This window comes from Melopsittacus undulatus, chromosome 8 (genome assembly GCF_012275295.1).
Source record: "Melopsittacus undulatus isolate bMelUnd1 chromosome 8, bMelUnd1.mat.Z, whole genome shotgun sequence".
Lineage (NCBI taxonomy): Eukaryota > Metazoa > Chordata > Aves > Psittaciformes > Psittaculidae > Melopsittacus > Melopsittacus undulatus.
This window is the reverse complement of record NC_047534.1, coordinates 55,177,904-55,198,516: the sequence shown is the minus strand read 5'-3', so window position 1 is coordinate 55,198,516 and position 20,613 is coordinate 55,177,904. Positions and strand designations below refer to the sequence as shown.

At 42.3% G+C, this 20,613-nt stretch overlaps 1 protein-coding gene across 1 annotated transcript in view; it reads left to right on the top strand.

The window, feature by feature from the left end:
• Positions 1-20,613, top strand: part of PCNT (pericentrin) — an 88,064-nt gene that overhangs the window by 37,158 nt on the left and 30,293 nt on the right. Inside the window, exons 21-32 of the mRNA XM_034065772.1 lie at positions 705-851; positions 2,975-3,126; positions 3,897-4,111; positions 4,554-4,780; positions 6,503-6,665; positions 7,788-7,931; positions 10,799-10,837; positions 14,788-15,017; positions 15,448-15,567; positions 16,071-16,091; positions 17,587-17,814; positions 20,223-20,393. Of these exons, the coding sequence (XP_033921663.1) occupies positions 705-851; positions 2,975-3,126; positions 3,897-4,111; positions 4,554-4,780; positions 6,503-6,665; positions 7,788-7,931; positions 10,799-10,837; positions 14,788-15,017; positions 15,448-15,567; positions 16,071-16,091; positions 17,587-17,814; positions 20,223-20,393 (1,857 nt within the window). The remainder of the gene's footprint in view (positions 1-704; positions 852-2,974; positions 3,127-3,896; positions 4,112-4,553; positions 4,781-6,502; positions 6,666-7,787; positions 7,932-10,798; positions 10,838-14,787; positions 15,018-15,447; positions 15,568-16,070; positions 16,092-17,586; positions 17,815-20,222; positions 20,394-20,613) is intronic.

The following is a 20,613-nucleotide window of genomic DNA, read 5'->3' as shown; positions in this document are numbered from 1 at the left end:
CCTTGGGGTGTATTAGTGTTCATAGACCAAATGGCTTGAGGGCTTTTATACTATGAACAAGAAGACTCATTTCCCATTCTGGCATTGCAGAAAAAATTACTAATTAGGGTTCCTTTTAAGCTCTTCCCTGGGAAGGGACCCCAGGATCTTGTTTCACCTCCCTTATTTGCTGAAGTAGGAGTGGGGGATATCTGATAATCCTTTCTTTAGAATGCTATGGAGCATTCCGAGGTGAGATACAATTGAAGAGCTTCCAGAGCATTTAACTGTGTAAATCTGCCTTGTAGAACTTCACTTTGTTCTGGTAAATCTTTGTTCTATGTGGAACTCAGTACTGTGAGCTTTGTACTAGATGAAGCTGCTTACAGTGGCTTCTGTCCATCTCAATGTTGACTTAACCATCTGTTGTCTGATCCTGATTGCTATCCCAGCAGTGTGAAACAACCTAGGTCTCAGTGACCACGTTCATAATAGTTCCTTTATCTACCTAATTACTTTTAAATCATCATTTCAGTGTGATTTTGTTGATTGGAGGTGTTAAACATGTAAATTACTGCTAGTTAATCTGAGCGGTAAGGCATGCACATGTGTAATGATGAAGAGGGGGATTGTGAGGGTTTGGTTGTGGATTCTGGAGGTGGGTGCTTTGGTTGGTTTGGTATTTTTCTCTCTGTAAACCAAAGTATTTTATGTGACTTCTGCAGGAAGAATTTGAAGCTGAAAAAAAGGCATCACTGCATGACAAGGAGCAGGTGTTGATTCAGGAGAGGGAGAAGGCACAGGCTGCTCACCAGAAGGAGCAGGAGATGCTATCAGCCCAGCTGCAGGAAAAAGCAGCAATAATTATCCAGGTGTGTGGAAAGGTTTTTAAACCTAGACTTTAAATGTGCTTTTGTGGCTGTATTTTAACACAGTGCTCTCACCTTTCTCAACATGTATGTAGAGGGCTGTTTGTCTTCCTGTGATTGGTAGTTGTCAGGTATGATGGGCTCTGTCTCTTAGTTGTGCTAGAGCAGTTAACACAGAAATGTAACTTGAGTATTGGCTTGAAAACTGGTTCAGCTATTTTGTAGAATCCCAGACTGGTTTGGGTTTAAAGGACCCTTAAAAGTCACCCAGTTCTGGCTCCACACCCACGGGCAGGGACCCCTTCCACTGGAGCAGCTGCGCCAAGCCCTTGTGTCCAACCTGGCCTTGAGCACTGCCAGGGATGGGGCAGCCACAGCTTCTCTGGGCACCCTGTGCCAGCGCCTCAGCACCCTCACAGGGAACAGCTTCTGCCTAAGAGCTCAGCTCAGTCTCCCCTGTTCTGGCAGGTTCAAGCCATTCCCCTTGGCCTGTCCCTACATCCCTTGTCCCAAGCCCCTCTCCAGGTTTCCTGCAGCCCCTTTAGGCACTAGAGCTGCTCTCAGGTCTCCCCTTCAGGAGCCTTCTCTTGTCCAGGCTGCCCCAGCCCAGCTCTCTCAGCCTGGCTCCAGAGCAGAGCTGCTCCAGCCCTTGCAGCAGCTCCATGGCCTCCTCTGGCCTCTCTCCAGCAGCTCCAGGTCCCTCTTGTGCTGCTGCCCCAGAGCTGGATCAGGGCTGCAGGGGGTTCACCCTGCAGCACAGCAGAGGGGCAGGATCCTCTACCTGAGCTGCTGCGTACCCTTTGGGGGTGCAGCCCAGCACATGGTGGGGTTCTGGGCTCAAGTGTACCCTGAAGCCAGGTTATGTGGAGCTTCTCCTCACCCACCACCTCCATTTCTCAGGGGGATTAACACTGCCTGCAGAAGCTTGGATATTTCTCTTTTTGTTGTCAATGTATTGATGCCACTCAATCTATCAGGTTTTTGTTAAGAAAATAGTGCTCTGGCAGCGTTTGTTAGACCAATTGAGCTATATTTTAGAGCAAGTAAGGCAGGCAAATGGGAAGTGTGGATCCACAAATGGCGAAGAGAATATTGTTTGCCAAACAAAACAGAATTTTATGTCTCCTGTAAAGCAAATACCCAAGTTGAATCTCAGATAACCCAAAAGAGAGGAACAGCTTGAAAAGGATTCTGCTTTACTTGGGAAGCTTAGAAATGTTCAAGTCTTTCTCCAAGATTAAAACAGTAGGTGTAAGTTTTCAAAACAGAAGGCGAAGAACACATTCATGTTGTCACTCACAGTTCAGGAAGCTCTGACCAAAATGTAAGTTTGATATATTAAACTGTTCCATTAGGCCTATATATTTCATCATGAAAACTGGGAGTAAGGCTTTCCTCTATGGGAAAAAAAGTGCATTATTGTTTGCTGCTGTTCCTGCAGGATTCGGTGAGGGCTGAGAAGGTTAGTGTGGGAGTAGAACGCTGCTCTTTGTATGCAGTTTCCTCCCAAACAGATATTTAGACTAATTTATTGGCTTACTTAGGAGACAAAGTTTCTAACAAAATAGTATTGATCCTTTGGCATCTGAATCTGGTAGTCAGAGGTGGGTATATACATAGATATGTGTATTTTAATATATATTTCTTACTGGTTAGAGGAGGGTGTCATCAGAAATAAATATGAAGAGAGAAAACATATTTATAGAAACTTGTTTCAGGCAGAGCTCAGAGCAAAGAAAGCTGGCACTGATGCTGCTGGATCAAGTTACTCTTTGGGTTTCTGTGCTACAGTGTCAAAATCCATGCTAGGACGTTGCTTAGTGTCTTTGAGGCATAGCAATGAAAACAAACCAAGAGCAAACCACAGTTTAACACAGTTTTTGCAAGCTTTTAGCATTGTCTGGGTCTGACTGCAAGGGAGGCAGCTCCCTGAAGAAAAATCAATGTCAGAAATGGAGAACTGAAAACCAAACCGTTCAGTTTTACTCTTTCTGCTATCCTTCATTTCTGATAATATAAGAGACGAGGACTGTGTGGATATATCCGAGGTGATGAAGGGTAAGATCATTGGGTGAAGTGTAGGCAAAATGATCAGCTTTGTGGCATTGTTTCTGTATTTTCCACAGCTGGAAAAGAAAGTGGAGCTTTTAAACCATGGAATGGAGGAGACCAGCGCTGAACTGGAGACACTCCTTGAGCGGCGGGATAGAGAAAACCTAGAAGGAGGGAATTTGGTAGCCATGTTGAGATCCGATATTGAGCAATCCAAGGAGGAAAGGTTTGTTCATCTTGGGTTACCTAATGCTCAGTGATTGGTTGTTCTGTTTGCTTGTTTTCTCACTTTTCATAAATCAATAACTAGGCAAAATTAAGCCAGCTCAGATGAATAGTGCAGGATGCTGATATATTGGTTTCAGTTGCAAGCTCTTTGGTATGTGTGGTTTGGGGTTCGTTTTTTGTTTGGTTGTGTTGCTTTAAGTTCCCAAACTATCTTGATATGGAAAGTCAGGATTATGATTTGTTTTCTTTGCTTCCTTGTGGTCTGATTGAGACCTTGGTGTTTTGGGGTTTCCACTGTCCATTTGCTTGAAAAAAGCTAGGAAATGGAAAAGGCCTCTTGGTCACTGAAACCTTTCAGTGCAGTGGGGATTAGTTTGATATAGCATTGGAATGTGTGGGTTAGAGAAGCTATCATGCTGAATAAGCTTCTTAACACTAAAATGTGTTCCTAACTGGGATTTTCGTTGTCTACTCTGCCAGAACACCCCTAGTTACTGGGATGTCACAGATGCTATAGTAGCAGATGTGTTCTCCCTACTGGTGCTCCCACAGATAATGGAAGCCTTATGATTGCAGTATGATCTCTCCATCTACCTGTGGAGAAGACAAAGGGATTTTGCTCTTTGGAAATGGCCTTGGTTTTTGAGTCATCTAAATCACCTTCACTGATAAGTCCCAGCTGTGGCCAGTTTCAGTTTTTCAGTAGGTTCAGAGTGTTTTAAATCACGTGTGTGCAGTTTTTGAAGTGTTCAGTATCTTTTGTTCTAGGAAAAAACTGCAGGAATCTTACCAGCATGTTTTGAAATTGCTTATGGAGTTGGTGAAGGCCACAGTAGCTGTTGAGGACCTTATCAGTAGCAAGATAGGTCTTTGCCTTGATGACAGCGTGTCTTTTGGAGATTCTAGAGAAAGTCACAGTATTATGGAAGAAATGGGATTCATGCAGTATTTCAAAGCCAAAGAAAAGCATCACCTAGAGAAAGGTGAGTACAAATCTCCATAACTGAATGTAATCAGTTCACTTCCTTGAAAAATGCCTTTTCATTTCCTTTTATATGGCTGAGGTTTAGAAAGGGGATAGCTCTTGTTGCAGTTTTGTCTCTTTCAAAGTTGTGCCACTCTTTTTGTCTGGCAGTGTTCTTCCATTCTTTTAATACTGCAACTTAGTAGATGTACTGTTTTAGTTTACCTTGCTGGAAAAGGCTGAATAAATGATAGAGCAGGAAAAAGGAACTTGATGAATGCAGAAGTTCAAGCCCTGATATATATAGCACAATAATTCCAAATGTTGGTTTTTCAACCCTGAGTGACTGATGTGTACAAGTTTTCACCTTGTAATACAGCCTCAGGACTAACCAATGTCACTGTGTGTCAGTTGTTACCCGAGTGGCCAGTTCGGTGTCATTATTTTGTGGTTTAAAATAGCTTGTGTGTCTCCAGTCGATGAGCTGCTTGATGAAACTCTCACAGAAGACAACCAGCTGTCTGCAGTGACTGACGAGGGGTCTGAATTGAGCCAATACTTATGTGAAAGTGTTTTTGCCAAGCCAGAATTGGCGTGTGAGAATGAAGAGATGATCCTGAAAACTTGTCGCCGGCTGCACACTGCAGTGGAGAGACTTCTGGAACTGGTTACAGAATCGACTAAACAGGTAAAGCTTTTTGATCTCTATAGATGTATCATTGCACCAGAAATGTGAATTCTCTCTCTGTAGGATTGGCTACTAAAATGAAACAGAGTTTGTCTGAATACATCACAAGTTATCAATATAGGGAAGCATGTACACCCCATGCTTCTTACAGTGAAGGTTTTTACTCTTATGTCTTAGAAATGAGACTTCAACAACTTCTTTTTCTCTTCTAGCAGATCCTGGGGAAGGCTGTAAGTTGATTCCTTAAGTAGATTTAAAGTAGGATTTTAGATGCTTTTGATAACTTCAGAAGACCAAGAGTTAAGTGGTTTTGAGGGGGTTTCATTGCACTTCACATCAATGCTTCTCCAGCATTGCTAAGTAGGTTCAAGAAAGCTCAGTCCCATGTGAAAATGTGTAGGAAATATGCAGCAAGCAAACATCCTTGTAGTTATATACTGTGCTAAAAGGAGCTGGACTCGCTCTCCTGAAAGGATTTGAGTATTTCCACGCTGAGTTTTGCAGTGTCTGGACATCCAGTGTTGGGAAGAGTAATCGTAAACCTGAGGTGGATGCCAGAGTCCTGTATACAGTTAGAGCACCGAGTGCAGTGCAGCAGTAATGCATGTGTAAGGAAACCCCTAATTTGAAAACAAATGTGAAGGGAAGGAATAAATCTGAAATTCATTTTCTTGTCAGGTATTTTGTGCAACCTAGAGATAAGTATCTATGTGAGATGTACATTCACCATCTTAAAGAAATCCCTCCTAGAATGAGGTGATTCAGCTTGTACTTTAGGTAGTGGTGCTAGTTCCACTAGTACAGAACTAACCTGTGGTTAAAGCTCTTGCCCAAGCTGTGGCAGATGTAGATTTTAGGTTACCCCACCAGCTTCATTCAAGCATATACTGTGCTTACATTTGTGAAACCCTGGTTATCTTCAACTTGAGCACTACCAGGATAAGCTAAATACAAACTAAGTGGGAACAGGGCTGCTGTAGTTGAACTTGAGACATTGCACTTAGAATCATAGAAGAGTCAGGGTTGGAAAGGACCTTAAGATCATCCAGTTCCAACCCCCCTGCCATGGACAGGGACACCTCACACTAAACCATATCACCCAAGGCTCTGTCCAACCTGGCCTTGAACACTGCCAGGGATGGAGCACTCACTACCTCCCTGGGCAACCCATTCCAGTGCCTCAGCACCCTCACAGTAAAGAACTTCTTCTTTATATCCAATCTAAACTTCCCCTGTTTAAGTTTGAACCCATTACCCCTTGTCCTGTCACTGCAGTCCCTAATGGTAATAGGAATGCAAGATGCATTGTCTCTGAGAAGTGGTGCCATCCATACCTTGGGAACCTGATGATGTGTTGACTTCTATGCGACATGCCTGAATCTCTTGAAGAATATGGGGGGTTGCTTTGAATTTCAAGTGGTTCAGGAATTGTCAAACAGTTTAGCCAACTAAAAGGTGTCTCTTTTTATGCACAGTAAAGAAACTTATGTCCCTAGGGAAGATCTGTGGTAAAAGTACAGGTATGTGAGTACAGGGAGTCACCAAAGTGTCCAGGGATTTGGGCCAAGTCAACGTAGTACCGAAATGAAATTGGGAATCCTGGATCTTAATGCATAAATGTTATTACAAACATAAGGTTTATGTTTAAATGCCTATGAGTTACTGTTATTAGATTGCATGTTCATTCAGGGTCTGATGTGAGGGGCAATGATTTATTTGTAGCTGGAGAAAATGCATGAAAACCAAGCGCAGTTTGAAGAAGAATTCAGCCGCCAGAACCAGGAGACAGCCCACGTGGTAAGTCAGCACAAGGAGCTCCTGGAGTGCCTCGGCGAGGAGAGTAAGGCCAAGAATCAGCTGGCGTTGGAGCTTCATAAAGCAGAGGGTAAGAAAATGAAACCAACAGAAGGAGGTTTCGGTGTCATTTGCTCGTAGCTCATGCCTCCAAATACTTATGATATGCTTTTTGCCACTTCCGCTGTTGATTTGCCTGTTTAGAATCATAGAATCAACTAGATTGGAAAAGACCTTTCAGATCAAGTCCAACCTTTTGATCCATGTTCTGCATTTCAGGATTGCTATGTTACTTGAAGCTTAGGTCTTCTCTTGCAAATCTACTACTTAATTCCCTTATGCATTTCCCTGGGGGCAAGTGTGATAGTGCTTAGTCCCATTCTTCTACCACTGACTGCATGTGAAACGTCCCATCATTTTTAAACCAGCAGTTTGCATTCCTGTGTGTCTGGATGTGGGAGCTTGGATTATTGACAAGACACACTCGCAGTGTAAATCAGCCTACTTGTCTGTCTTTGGAAGGGTTCACATAAGCTAGAGCAATGTTTGATAGCAGCACAAGCCATAAAGAGATTCTGTAAGAGAAACAAAAAGGCTGAGGCTGTTGGTTTTGATGCTGCCACAGACTGTACATATCAATCTAATCCCCCCCTTGTGAAGATGATGACTTGAGGTCTTTGTTTTTATGTAGGAGAATCTTTGAGGGTTTCTGTGTCCCTCAAGTTGAGCTTCTCTTCCTAATCGTGGCATTTGCTTTCCAGTCCTCACTCATACCCTTTCAGGCTTATTTAGTCTTTCCAAAATCCTGTTTCCTTCCTTTCTGTGAATAATTCCTGGATTTCTTGGGCTCTGAATCTAACATTTGATCTTACTTCCTGGAGAATCAGTTTCTACAAACCTTAGCCCCCAGCAGAAGATGTGTCAGTGAGGTGATCTCAGGCCATCCAGGTTCAACAATCCCCATATACATTCTACATGCTTGGAGTAATTTTGTGCTATGGCAGCCTCATTAGTTACGTTAACTGATACATGTTATTCCTTGAGATCGTGCAAAAAGCCTCACTACAGTTAAATTTAAGTCATCCTCTACTTTTTCCTTTCTATGTCACCTTCCATTGTTGGTGAAAACAATTTTACTCATGTTTTCAAGCTGCTTTGTTCCAACAGATGAGTTTGTCCATTGCTTTATTTGCATTCCAACTTGGGATTTTAGGCATTATCGAAGGCTATATTGCAGAAAAAGCTGCCTTGGAAGAGGCCTTGAATGTGAAAGAGGAATCTGAACGTCGCCTTATTGTGGAGCTGGAGAATATGCGTGAACGCTTCCAGGAGCTAACCCAGGAGCAAGCAATCCTTGGTGAGGAGTGGGTGTTTTGTGTCACCAGTCAGGGCAAGCTGCCATGCATTTCTGTAACGTATTAGTCTTTGGTTTGATGACTCTAGTGAGTGGCTCAGTCTGGTACAGAGGTTGGTAGGGAAAAAGAAAGTGAAGCAACTGATGTTTTGATTCTAAGATGATAGTACTGTAAGTGAAGAGTGTTGCTGTAGTCTTATGCTTAGTTAGAAATGGAAAGTGAGAAAATGAGAGGCGTGTTTTAGCTACAGGTAGTTAGCTGCAACAGATAATTAGCATCTAGTTAGTAACTGAAATGCCTGTTATTTCACACTACAAAGAGTTGGAGATGCAAGGCTTTTGGCTGCTTCCACGCCTAAGGAGATAGCTTAATAATGACAGAAGAAATAAAATCCACCTGGGAGGTCCTGTGAATTATGAATCCAGTTTCATACTTAAGCTTTTCCCCTGCTCCCCAGCCTTGTCCAGTCAAAACTTCAGTAAGGGTGACTGTGGAAAGATTTTAATGGTCAAGCTCAAAATGTGCTGAGGTTTTTAAAGGAGAAAGTATTTAGGCTGAAAAAGCTGGATGAGATAGTGTTGTTGGAGAGAATAGGGTGAGGCAAGTATTTGAGCTTTAAGGTCACCCTTAAACCACCCTTAAGCCACCCTTAAACAAAGGGTGGCTCACTGCAAGCCATAGCCAGACACTGAAATACCAAATCAAACTCATGTAAGTAGATGTAAATAAGCAATCTGCATAATTCATTCTCTCACTTCATGACTCTCTCAGACCCACAGATATGTTATATGATGTAAGCTAACTACAGGAAGCTTGTGTAGGGAGGTGGAGTAGGATAGAGGGCAACTTTTCAACATGGAGTCTTCTAACACTCCATGAGTGGAAGTTGGTGCTATGGTAATTCACACTGCAAATGAAAGAGCATACATTTAAACAGTGACAGCAGTGATTTAATAAAACCCCTGAAGGGTCTCAGTGTAACATAGCAGGCTTACGTGTAAGATGCTTTTCTGATACATGGAAGAAGATTCAGGGATGTTACGTGGCTTGCACTGTGCAGGAGCTCAAAGCTAGGTTATGCTGGTTCTTAATGAATTTCTGAACCATTTGAATAGCATTCTGTAGTTTTGACTCCTTGAATTTGCAGCCTCAATGTCATTCTAATACATCTATAAGTGAATTTCTCTGTATTGCCTTCCACCAGATATTTTATCATTTGGAATGACCACCTTTCTATTTCTGCGTTTGACTGGACACAATCTATATGTTGTAGTTAATCTGTCCACTCCTCAGGAGCCCCTGTGTAGACTCCTGCCTGACTTTCAGTCCTGCTGTATCATTCCTCTGCAACTCATCTGCTTCTTGCCTTTCTCCCACTTCATCTTCTCTTCTTCTCCTAACTTTGCTGCTTTTCACCTACTCTTCCAACTCTTGATGCCACAATTGCCCTGCTGTCATGGGCCAACATCCTTCAGTGTTCTTCCTTTTGGGTTTGCACCTTTCAAATGCAGTGCAATCATAATACTCATGTTGTACATAGAAGCACAGAAGGGTTTAGGTTGGAAGGAACCTTTAAAGGTCTTCTAGATGAGCAGGGCCATCTTCACCTGAAATGGAGTAGGATATTTTCAGTTGGAAGGGACCTATAACAATCATCTTGACAACTTGTGGTCATCCTTGAAGCGACAGCATGTTATTAAAGACATGTCCAAATGCCTCTTAAACACTGACAGGCTTGAGGCATTGACCACCTTTCTGGAAATGCTGTTCCAGGGTTTGAGTGCCCTCTCAGTAAAGAAACGCTTCTTTCTGTTCAGTTTAAACTTCCCCTGGTGCAGCTTTGAACTGTTCCCATGCATCCTATCACTGGATAAAAGAGGTCAGCACTTCCCTCTCCATGTCCCTTCCTCAGGAAGCTGCAGAGAGCAATAAAGTCACTGCTCAGCTTCCTTATCTCCAAACTAGACAAACCCAGAGTGCTCAGCCACTCCTCAGAGGACATTCGTGCCAACCCTGTCACCAGCAACCAGACCAGGCTGCTCCAAGCCCCATCCAGCCTGACCTTGAATGTTTTCAGGGATGGGGCATCTACCACTTCTCTGGGCAAGCAGTGCCAGTGTTTCACCACTCTCAGTGTAAGGGCTGCATGTCCCCTCTTTAGTTTAAGACCATCAGCCCTTGTCCTATTGCTACAGGTCCTATTAAACAGTAGAGAACGTATATTAGTGTTCAAAGTTGTGCCCATCTTTGATCTCTCATATGGCATTTGAATAATATCTTACTATTACCTTAAGAGTAAAAGGAATAAGTGCTCTTGTGCAGATTGCTCTGGCTTACAGACCCTGCCCTTATTTGTCCCAGTAAGCAGAGGAAGAGGTCAAGAAAGAGAAAGGCAGTTGAACAGAAACAGATTCAGAGGCTGTAACTGAAACTAAATGCATGTTGTGCTTGCTTTACAACAGTGGTTATGGCATCAAGTAATACATCCTACAGGAAATGCCACATCATTCCATGGTGGTGTTGAACACAAGTACATCTGTGTCTCATGGAAATGTATGACAGATTACAGAGTCTGTAAGTCTGTGCCAGTGAGTCGTGCTGGACTGAGTCCTGCTTTGAATCCCCTGGAAGGAATTAAAAAGCCAAGAATGTTGCAACCCACTTGCATGGTTATAATGAAAACACATTTCTATAGTAGCTCTAATCTAATTACAGACATGGATCAATGTATATCATCAGGAGCTTTGTGTCATAACAAAGGTGAAGTGCATATTTGCTGAATGAGAGGTAGGAGCTATCTGTTTTAGAAGCTGGAATGGATCAGTGTCCTGTTCTTGTCTTGTACATGTCTGTCTGTTTTGATTTCTAGGAACACCTATTGCTAATGTAGCACAAAAGGAAGGTTCAGGTTTGTAATGATGAGTGTGGGGTTTTCTGCTTTGGGTTGCTGTAACACCTGAGTGAATGAATTGCTAGTTTTGAATTCAACAAAGAGGAATAGTACTTCACGAATAGTCCCAACACATTGCTGACATTAGAAATATCTTGGCAAAAAGAAAGTTATGACTTCTGTGATACATCAGAAAACAACTAAAATGAAGAATATTCAGCTGACCAGTATTTAAAGTGGGAGAAAACCACCCAGTTTTGCTGCCATTAGGCTTAAAATGCCTTGTGCTATTTATGTTTACCAGCTTCATTTTTCTTCTGAGGGAATGGAGTGGGTTGTAATTTGCTGGGGGCTTCTAATGCTACAGTGAGCTGTCAGAATGACTGGGGGGCAAAAGAAAAGTATCTGAGGTGATGTAAAATAGTGAGCTCAAAAAGACAGCGAGAATTGAAGGAAGTCTGAGGGAGACTAGAGAAATGGAGTTGAATGGGGAGGGAGATCAGGAAAAAGGGGAGAAGAATGGGAAGCAACAGTGAAACCAGAAACAAGCAAGAAGGATGATAGAATGGTTTGGGTTGGAAGGGACCTTAGAGCTCATCCAGTTCCAACCCCTGCCACAGGCAGGGACCCCTTCCACTGGCAGGGACCCCTTCCACTAGAGCAGCTGCTCCAAGCCCCATCCAACCCTCCAGGGATGGGGCAGCCACAGCTTCTCTGGGCACCCTGTGCCAGCGCCTCAGCACCCTCACAGGGAAGAGCTTCTTCCTTATCTCCAACCTGAACTTCCCCTGTTTCAGTCTGAACCCATCACCCCTTGTCCTGTCACTACAGTCCCTGATGAAGAGTCCCTCTTCAGCATCCTTGCAGCCTCTTTCCATGTATGTGAAGTTTTACACTGATGTTGGAGGTCTGATGCTGAAGTAAAATTTGTAGGTGCCAAATTGAAAGACATTTTTTAATATCTTTTTTTCCCCTCTTGATCTTACAGTGCAAACTGAACTCCTGAGCAGCAAACATGTAGGTCTGATAAATTCACTGCTGTCATGATTATGTATTGCGGTCTACTCAAAACAGAAGAATCGTATGTTATTAGGTTAACTTTATTCATACACATGTATATATTCTCAGATGTATTCTCTTCTTTGTAGACTTTTGCCCCAAAGGATGTGAGCTGGGCAAAGCACGTCCCTTAGGTGAATAACAAATGGTGTTGTAGGTAAATTCCATTAGAGTTAAAAAGCCACACGGGGCTCTTACCCATTACTGTGTCTTTATTCCTTCTGTCCCATTCAGATCTCTCTCAACCATATTTTATCTAACTTACTTTTGGTAAGCACCTAATTGTCCTGAAATGTGCTGCTATGCACTCAAAGAGAGGGAACATCCAACCTAAGCTAGTACGGGTGTCAGAGCTAACCTAGCTCCCACCCCAGCCATCAGTAGTACTCTTCCTCTGGTTTGGAATTGCTTATAGAATGTGGAAAATATGATGAAAATCATCTTGTTTGGAGTTGATTGACATATCCTGAGCCTTGAAAAGTTGACACCTCCTCCCTTTTCTGATGTGTAGTACTAATGTGGATAGAATGGCCTTGCTAATCAAATGCACTTTGGCTGGAGCTTGGCATTTGCTAATGGTGATCTTGGGAGTGGGGAGGAGTGTGCTGGGGTATTACCAAAGTGGCATTGCATGATCTGAATTAGCATTCATAAAATAGCAGGTTTGTCCATGCAAAGATACAGATCTGTGATCTGATGGTTCATATGGCTTGGAAATATATTGATACACTTGGGGAACATGTGCTTGAAACCAGAACCCAAACAGATTACACTTACTGAGACTGGCAGAATGGGATACCTGCTTTCTATGTAACGTTTTCAATTTCGCATAAAATCTGTTAGCTAATGACTTGTATTCCATTAAAATGCATTTCTGTCTGAGGAGGTGCCAGCGCCTCAGCACCCTCACAGGGAGCAGCTTCTGCCTAAGAGCTCAGCTCAGTGTCCCCTGTTCTGGCAGGTTCAAGCCATTCCCCTTGGCCTGTCCCTACATCCCTTGTCCCAAGCCCCTCTCCAGCTTTCCTGCAGCCCCTTTAGGCACTGGAGCTGCTCTCAGCTCTCCCCTTCAGGAGCCTTCTCTTGTCCAGGCTGCCCCAGCCCAGCTCTCTCAGCCTGGCTCCAGAGCAGAGCTGCTCCAGCCCTCGCAGTAGCTCCATGGCCTCCTGGATTCACTCCAACAGCTCCATGTCCCTCCTGTGCTGGGTGCCCCAGAGCTGGATCAGTCTATATTTAGTCTATATTTATATATAAAATAGTAAACATTTAGTCTATATTTTTGTCCCTAAACAGAATCTACTTTGCTTTTTCTCTTTGTCCAGTCTCTTTAATTTCCAGTCTTCCCAATCCCTGTGCATTCTGTTGTTATCCTTACTCCATTGACATGTTCCCCAATGTTTAATGAAAATGCTATTGCTTCATTCTAAGCTTGTGATGCTTCTCCTCTTCAGCATGCACATTGAAATGTTCGTGTTTCTTGGCTTATTTTAAAGTGTCTATAAATTTCATTGAATGCATGTGGATAGTGAAGCACTAGAAGAGATGTTGTGAGGAGCCTGTGGAATCACTTAGGGTTTTGAAGGTTTGGACAACAGCTTTAATTGATGCTCGGTCACAAATCGTATGGATTGAGCTGGTCATGCTTGGAAAAGGGAATTGTCCCATTTTGGGAACTGGGCTGGATGACTTCATTGGAATCATAGACTTACCTTGTTCTCTGTGGTTGCAGACATTTGAGATGAATAATGGAACACTTGAAAGTAAGGAGCTCTTGCAGGACCCTGCTTTAAATACTAAAGAGGCAGACTTCTATTTTCATGTTCAGGTTACTTAGTGATATTCACATTTAAATAGTTTTAAGTGCGGTCACAATAGAGTCTCAGTCTGGGTCTCCTAAACAGTGGATTCAATACAGCCAGCTATCGGAAATGCAGTTTGTACCTATGAATTAGTTCTTAATGACTTAAATAACCTTGAGCTATGTATGTTTTGGTATTTGTGGTATTTCTTTTGCAGTCTATATAGGGCAAATAAGTGCTATCTTTTTCCCAGGAGTTTTCTTCCCTTGGCACTGGGCTAAGTTTTTGTAAGTGTGAGTTCTCTTTGGGTTTTAATCCCTCCTCAGGTGCAGAGAACAAGATTGACTTTGTTTTCTCATAGCAGTTAGCATCAGGGGAGGGCTGGCAATGAAAAGGTGGACTGGGTGCTAGCTCAGCAGTGTAGACAGCAGGAGCAGTATCCAGCATTGCATGGGGCAGAGGAGGAATTGGGAGGCAGACCTGTTTATGGATGTTGGAGATCTAAGGAGGATCTCTGCACAGCAGTTTGGGGGAATTGAGAGTTCTCTATTGGATGGCTTGATCCGGAAGAGACTTGAAGTAGGATGGGATGAAAGGAGTGGTGAGGATTTAGGATAGAATAGTAAAGGATGGGAATGAGAGACTTTGGTGACTGACAGTGGGGTGTGGAGCTTAAACTTGGGGATGGAGGACATCTGGAATAGAATGAATTTGGAGGTTTGAGGAATTGGGTTGGAAAGAGCCTATGGGGCAGGAAGAGTATGGAAGTGCGGTAGAGAGGGCAAGCACCTGTTCAGGTGAGATGGGACTCTCTGGAACTGTGAGGTCTTCAGCGGTGAAGGTGAAAGCTTTCTATGTGCTCAGAATATCTCCAGATGGGATTCACTTTGGGATTGAGAACAGATGCCCATGGGCTCCTTCAGTATAACGTACAGTAGTCCTGTTGGAGATGCCTTTCAGAGACACAATGGGCAGTCACGTATCAGACTTCCTTTTATGTCTCTTGCATTTCAGGTGATTTTGCCTTTGGTGTTGATGCTGAATTTAACCTCAACTCAATTTGGTTTTTGTACCCTGTGCTGATAACTATGTTCTTTCTGTGTCCCTATTCAGGTCTACTGAAGGAAGTGGAGTTTTTAGCTAAGGAGAAATTAGATCTTCAGTGTCAGGCAGAAAAGGACCATTCCAACTTACGCTCTCAAATGAAAGTGTTGGAGGTGGAACTGGAAGAACAACTGCATAGTAATCAGGACCTGGCTACTCAGTTACTGGAGGTTGCTGAATTGAAACAGCAAATTCAAGTGCTTGAAAAACAGCTTAAAAACCAGCGACAATTCATGGATGTAAGCAAGCTTGGTACCACCCTTCCATGGCTTTGGAGGTGATAAATACTCATTGTAGCTTGTGACTGAGACTGGGAAGGTTGTCCCAAAAATGGGATACTTTCCATTTTGTTTGAAGTTAAGACCTTGGTATTGTGGTCCTGTAAAGGTAGTTTTAAAATTCCCTTTCTGTAGTATTACAGGATGTTTGTTTTTCTTTTTATTACTCACTGATTGTAATTTGAATGTCCACAGGAGGCAGAAAGTTTGCTGTCCTTGTGATTTCTTTCCCTGTAACTTCAGGTGTACTTTCACGACTGCTAAAAGGTGTTACTTTTTAAGTGAGTGGTTTCTTCACCACAAAAGCAACCCCCACGTTTTGCTTGTCCTCAATATTTTGATGAGCTGCAAAGTTTCTATAAAAAGCTGTTCATTCTGTCTGGGTTTACAGGAACAGGCCATAGAAAGGGAACACGAACGGGATGATTTTCAGCAGGAAATTCAGAAACTGGAAGAACGGTTAAAACTGTCAGCGAAATTGCAGACTTCAGGAAAACCCAGAGAGTATGGGGTGAGTCAAAGCACACTCAGTGGCAAAAGGAGCTTGTTTATTACCATTAAATACCAAAACCTGCGTTGTGTTTGGGTACCGGCTCTCGAGAGATGTTTTTTGCCTGTTGTCACCCAGAGAGCTGGTTTTCCCCCATCTGACTGGGCTACATTTATGCAGTGAGAGTGTACTTACATTATTTCTTCTGGAGATGGAAAGAAATGTTGTATATGCATCACAGTAAAGTTTCACAGCCTGTAAGTCTGGTTTAAATTAAATGAGGAGAGCACAATACAGACACCTGACTCTGCAGAGCACACGCGAGGGATGACTTCTGGGTGCCAAATGTGTTTAGGTTTTCCACCTATAACAGTTGTAAAAAGAGATGTTCTTTACATCTCTTGTCCTATTTCAGTTTATAAATGAGTCCTTTTGTTCATGTGTTTGTGTTTGATTTCAAAGATTAACTTTTGCTTTTTTGTTTGTTGTTTTGGGTTATTTTCACATAAATGAACGTTATACAGAACGATGAATTGATTCTGCAGGTATGGAAAACAGCATGAACATCTCTTTAACTTTTCTTTCCTTTTTTTCTTTTAGTCTCTATTAATTAGATCTGCTTTGTCTTTTCCCCCCTGTTCTTGATGTGTCAAGGCTTTAGTTTGACTTGGAGATAAGGACACATGTTTTAGGGTGGCAAAATTCTTGCAGGGAGTGAAGAACTGCTTTCAGTTTCTTTTCCTGTACCTGAGTGCTTCATTCTCCTGTCTTACTGCTCAGGTGTATTACAGGCAGTTACTTACTGTAAAAGAGCTTTTTGGCACAAAGGAGGAGTTGAGGTTCAGATTGTGAAACAAGGATAATGGAATTTCAGTGATCCACCGTGCCTTAGTCTTCAGCTCTTGTTTATGGCCCTGCTCTTAACAACTTCAGTGTATATACTACTTAATTTCATTTTCAGCTATTAATGTATGTGCAGTTTATGAAACTGCACCTTGGTATTAGAAAAGCAATACTTCTAGTATTCTCAACTAGTCTGTAGTGCTCTCCATGCTTATTAATTTGACTAAATTAACTCTGTTCTTCTCTATTTTGCTAGAGGGTGTTTTTCTTCTTTAGTAATACCTTTTAAAATACTAGAAGAGGTGAAAATCTATATTAATATAAAGAATTTTTACTTTATGATATTTAAAGTGGTCTTTGCAGAAATTCAGACAGTGATGAACAAAGCATTTTTTAGTTTGTAAAATCCCATCTTCCTTGTTCCTTGGTATTGACCAAATTATTTCTCCTTTAGGTTTCCTGTTGCTTTCCTCTCTGAGCTTGCTTTCAATGTGCTTGATGACTTTATCACTTCCAATGTAGTGTCTTACACTTGGTTCTTCCCCTGCTTGTTAGCCAGTCTCCTAGCCTTGCCTTCACGTTGATTGCTGGGATGAATGAGTGACCATTTTCCTGAAGCTCTGTGCATAATTGGATCTCAAAATTGATACCCTCTTTGTACTTAAGTGATTTGGGGAAAAGTACCTGTTCTGCATTGGCTACTGTGAATCTTTCTGGTTTGCAGGAATTGAGTACGTTACGGTGCATATTTAGCTTTCAATCCTTGGTATTTTCCTTTAAACTGGAATTCCATGAAGTAATGAAAGATGGGTCTGTGATTACAGAAATGCACCTAATGCTATTAGTAGTAATTCATGTAATCTTTGGCTTCATCTTAAACAAGCACAACTCAATCAAAACCCACTCCCAAACCACAAGGCCCCTTTTGCTAACCACTGGGCCTTGAGTACTTTGCAAGAATACTGCCAGTATTAAGAATACTCAAATGTCTATGTAAGAGCTCCTGGATTTGGAAAATAAGAGTTCAGAAAGTTACTTTTTCATCCTTTCCGTCCACATTTAGTTTTACTTTCATCTGGGATTTACTACTACTTTAATCCATAGTAGAGCTCTACCCACTCTGCCATGAAATTGCTCTTGCCCAATTGGAAGCTTCTTATATTGACTGAATGGCTGTATAATGTGATTTCTATGTAGGTAGAATCTTTGCAAGCAGAAATGAAACAGAAAATGGATGACTACAATAAGCTGTTGTTAGAAAAGGAGCAAAACCACCAAGAAATTGCAGCTCGTGATAAAGAGATAGAAAAACTGGTGGCACAGATTGGAGAACTGAAGCACAGCGGTACCGAAGTCTCAAAGACTGTACTCTGCTTGGAGCAACAACTGCAGAAAATGAAGAAAGTGGAAACTGAATTAAAACAGGTCATTTTAACATACTAATTTAAATGGAAGAGGCATTATGGCAGGGGAGTTGGAACTAGATGATCTTAAGGTCCTTTCCAACCCTAACTATTCTATGATTCTGTTATGGAGACAAGGCCTTCAAGAGGTTATCAGTGTGTTATAGTGTTATTGTTATAGTGTGACTGTTAGTGGTGACTTAAACTGTTGCGTCAATGGCAGGTATCACAGCCACAGTTTTAATTGCGCTTTGGTTTTACTATATTAAATAGGTATTTACTATATTATATAGAACTATAAGCCTACTTACTATAGAGACTGCTTTCTGGTAGGTGTCATGTTTGCGTAGATCAGAGTTGCTCTTTTGCTTCTCTGGCAGCTCAAGAGAAGATAATGTTACTGAATATGAAACATTGTGGGGTTTCAATAAGTAACTGTAATTAAAATCCTATTTTAATTGGTTGTTCTTCTTCCTATGTGTCTTTGCAGCCAGATCTGTTTGCCATACTCTAAATTTTGTGCTTTCTTACTACTGCAGATCTAATCATAGCTTAGAGTTAAGAATAACATTTCATTTAGCAAAAGTATTCGTCTTGTACCAAATATCTAAGTAACCTTTTCTACCTTAAACTAAATGTTTCCATGTCCTCCCAGCAGTTTTCAATGGTTGAATGCTACCACTGTGTCTGTTGAGTCTGAAGATGTAAGATTGGCATGATCTAAACTAAATAGATCAGTTTAATTGCTAATTCTGTAGATATTTGCTTCAATTATATTAATTTTTAAAACATTGAACAGTTATTTTTTTATGCTTTAGCTTATGTCAGACTGGTCAGCTGCAGGTTATTAGGTACTGTTATCCCCATTTATTTAGCACTGGTGTCTGGAGAAGCGCCTGGCTTTATACTCCCATGTGCATGAAGGACATTTTCATACTGGAGCAAGTCTAGCAAAGGAACATCAAAATGGTCAGAGGGTTTGAGGAAATGAGTGTGGAGGGGAGGCTGGAAGAGCAGGGTTTGTTTAGCTTTTCAGAGATCTTGTTGGTCACAACCACATAATATGAGGTTATAAGGCAGACTTGAGGTGCATGGCATAAGGATAAAAAGATATGAGCACAAACTGCAACAGGGGGAATAGCAGTTAAATGGTAGATGGGAACAGTCCTCTTGAGACTAGTGCTGATAAGAAATAGGTCTGGAAAGAGTAACTTTGAATACAGAATGGTATCTTTGTGAAGAATAATAACCAAACTCTCAGCTAGCAGATCCCTTTGTCCTGCTTATATGTGCATGGAGCAGGTCTTTGTCTTTTTCTGCTCCAATCTGTTTCAGTTGTTTAGATTGATATATACATACGACGGTTTGGGTTGGAAAGGACCTTAAGATCATCCAGTTCCACCCCTCTCCTATGAGCAGGGACCCCTTCCACTGGAGCAGCTGCTCCAAGCCCCTGTGTCCAACCTGGCCTTGAGCACTGCCAGGGATGGGGCAGCCACAGCTTCTCTGGGCACCCTCTGCCAGCGCCTCTGCACCCTCACAGGGAACAGCTTCTTCCTTATCTCCAACCTGAACTTCCCCTGTTTCAGTCTAGACCCATTGCCCCTTGTCCTGTCACTGCAGTCCCTGATGAAGAGTCCCTCTCCAGTATCATGCTGTAGGCCTCCTTCAGATACTGGAAGGCTGCTCTGAGGTCTCCATGCAGCTTCTCTTTGACACTTCTAGTTATGGTTGTGCTGGGAGGATTGCTCCTCCTTTTGCTTGAGGTCTTGAAAGGGTTATTCACTGTGAGAAGCTACTGTCCTATGGATTCTGGTATCAGTGGAAGAAGATCCCACGTTTAACTACATCTGTTTGTTACCCAGAAGAGCAGTGAGGGTACACAAGCTCTGACTTTTGCCTGAATTGCCATTTGTTTTATTGGATCACCACAGCAAGCCCAGAACGGAGGAGCTGGGGAATGCCAGGAGAATATTAACTCTTGTGTCCAGAGCTATGGCACACTTGCAGCTCTGCTGCTCAGTAAATGTGGGAGAACCTGAGGTAGGGCAGCCCAGTTCTTCAGGAATATGGCACATGGTTACTGGAGGGGTTTTGTGGGTGATCAGGATGGTGTGGGTGATGTCTTATTTTTACTTCATATAAAACAAAGGCTCTGTTGTTGCTTGGATTTGGATGTTATGTGGATCCTTTCATGCATGGCAGCAGGATGCCTGAGGGGCTGGTTTAATACCGTGTGTTTCATGTGAGTGAGCCAAAAACGCTCAGTTGTTTTGAATACCTGTTCCTTTGTAGGGCATTGGGATTATGTACTTCTTGTACTGGGGTTTCTCAGGGGTGATTAAGTATTTTGGCAGGTTTGTTCTCATAGGTGGGTATGTATATTGACAACAACTAATTCTAGCATGTGACCAAATATGTGTTTTGCAGGATAAAGAGGCATTGCAGCAGCAACAGTACAATAACCTGATTCAGATCTCTGCCCTCCAGTCCAAATTGGATGAAGCCAGGCACAGAGTGCCAGCAGACAGCAGTGCTGCTCCAGTGCTGAAGGAGCAGTTAGAAGCAGAGCAAGAAGCACTTCAGTCGAAAGAGAGAGAAGTAAGAGTTTGTGCAAACTTGCATTTGGATATTTAAGCCATTCAAAAACCCAGTGACTGATGTTATAGTCAATGTGCCTCTTAACCAATATTCTCCATTCTTCTTTGGCCTGAGCTAACCTTCCTTTTTCTTGCTTTGTTCTGTTTTGTCATCCCCCATCCATCTGCCTTCCTTCCCACTGGAAACTGTCTTGTGACGATTCACATCAGCTTTGAGACTG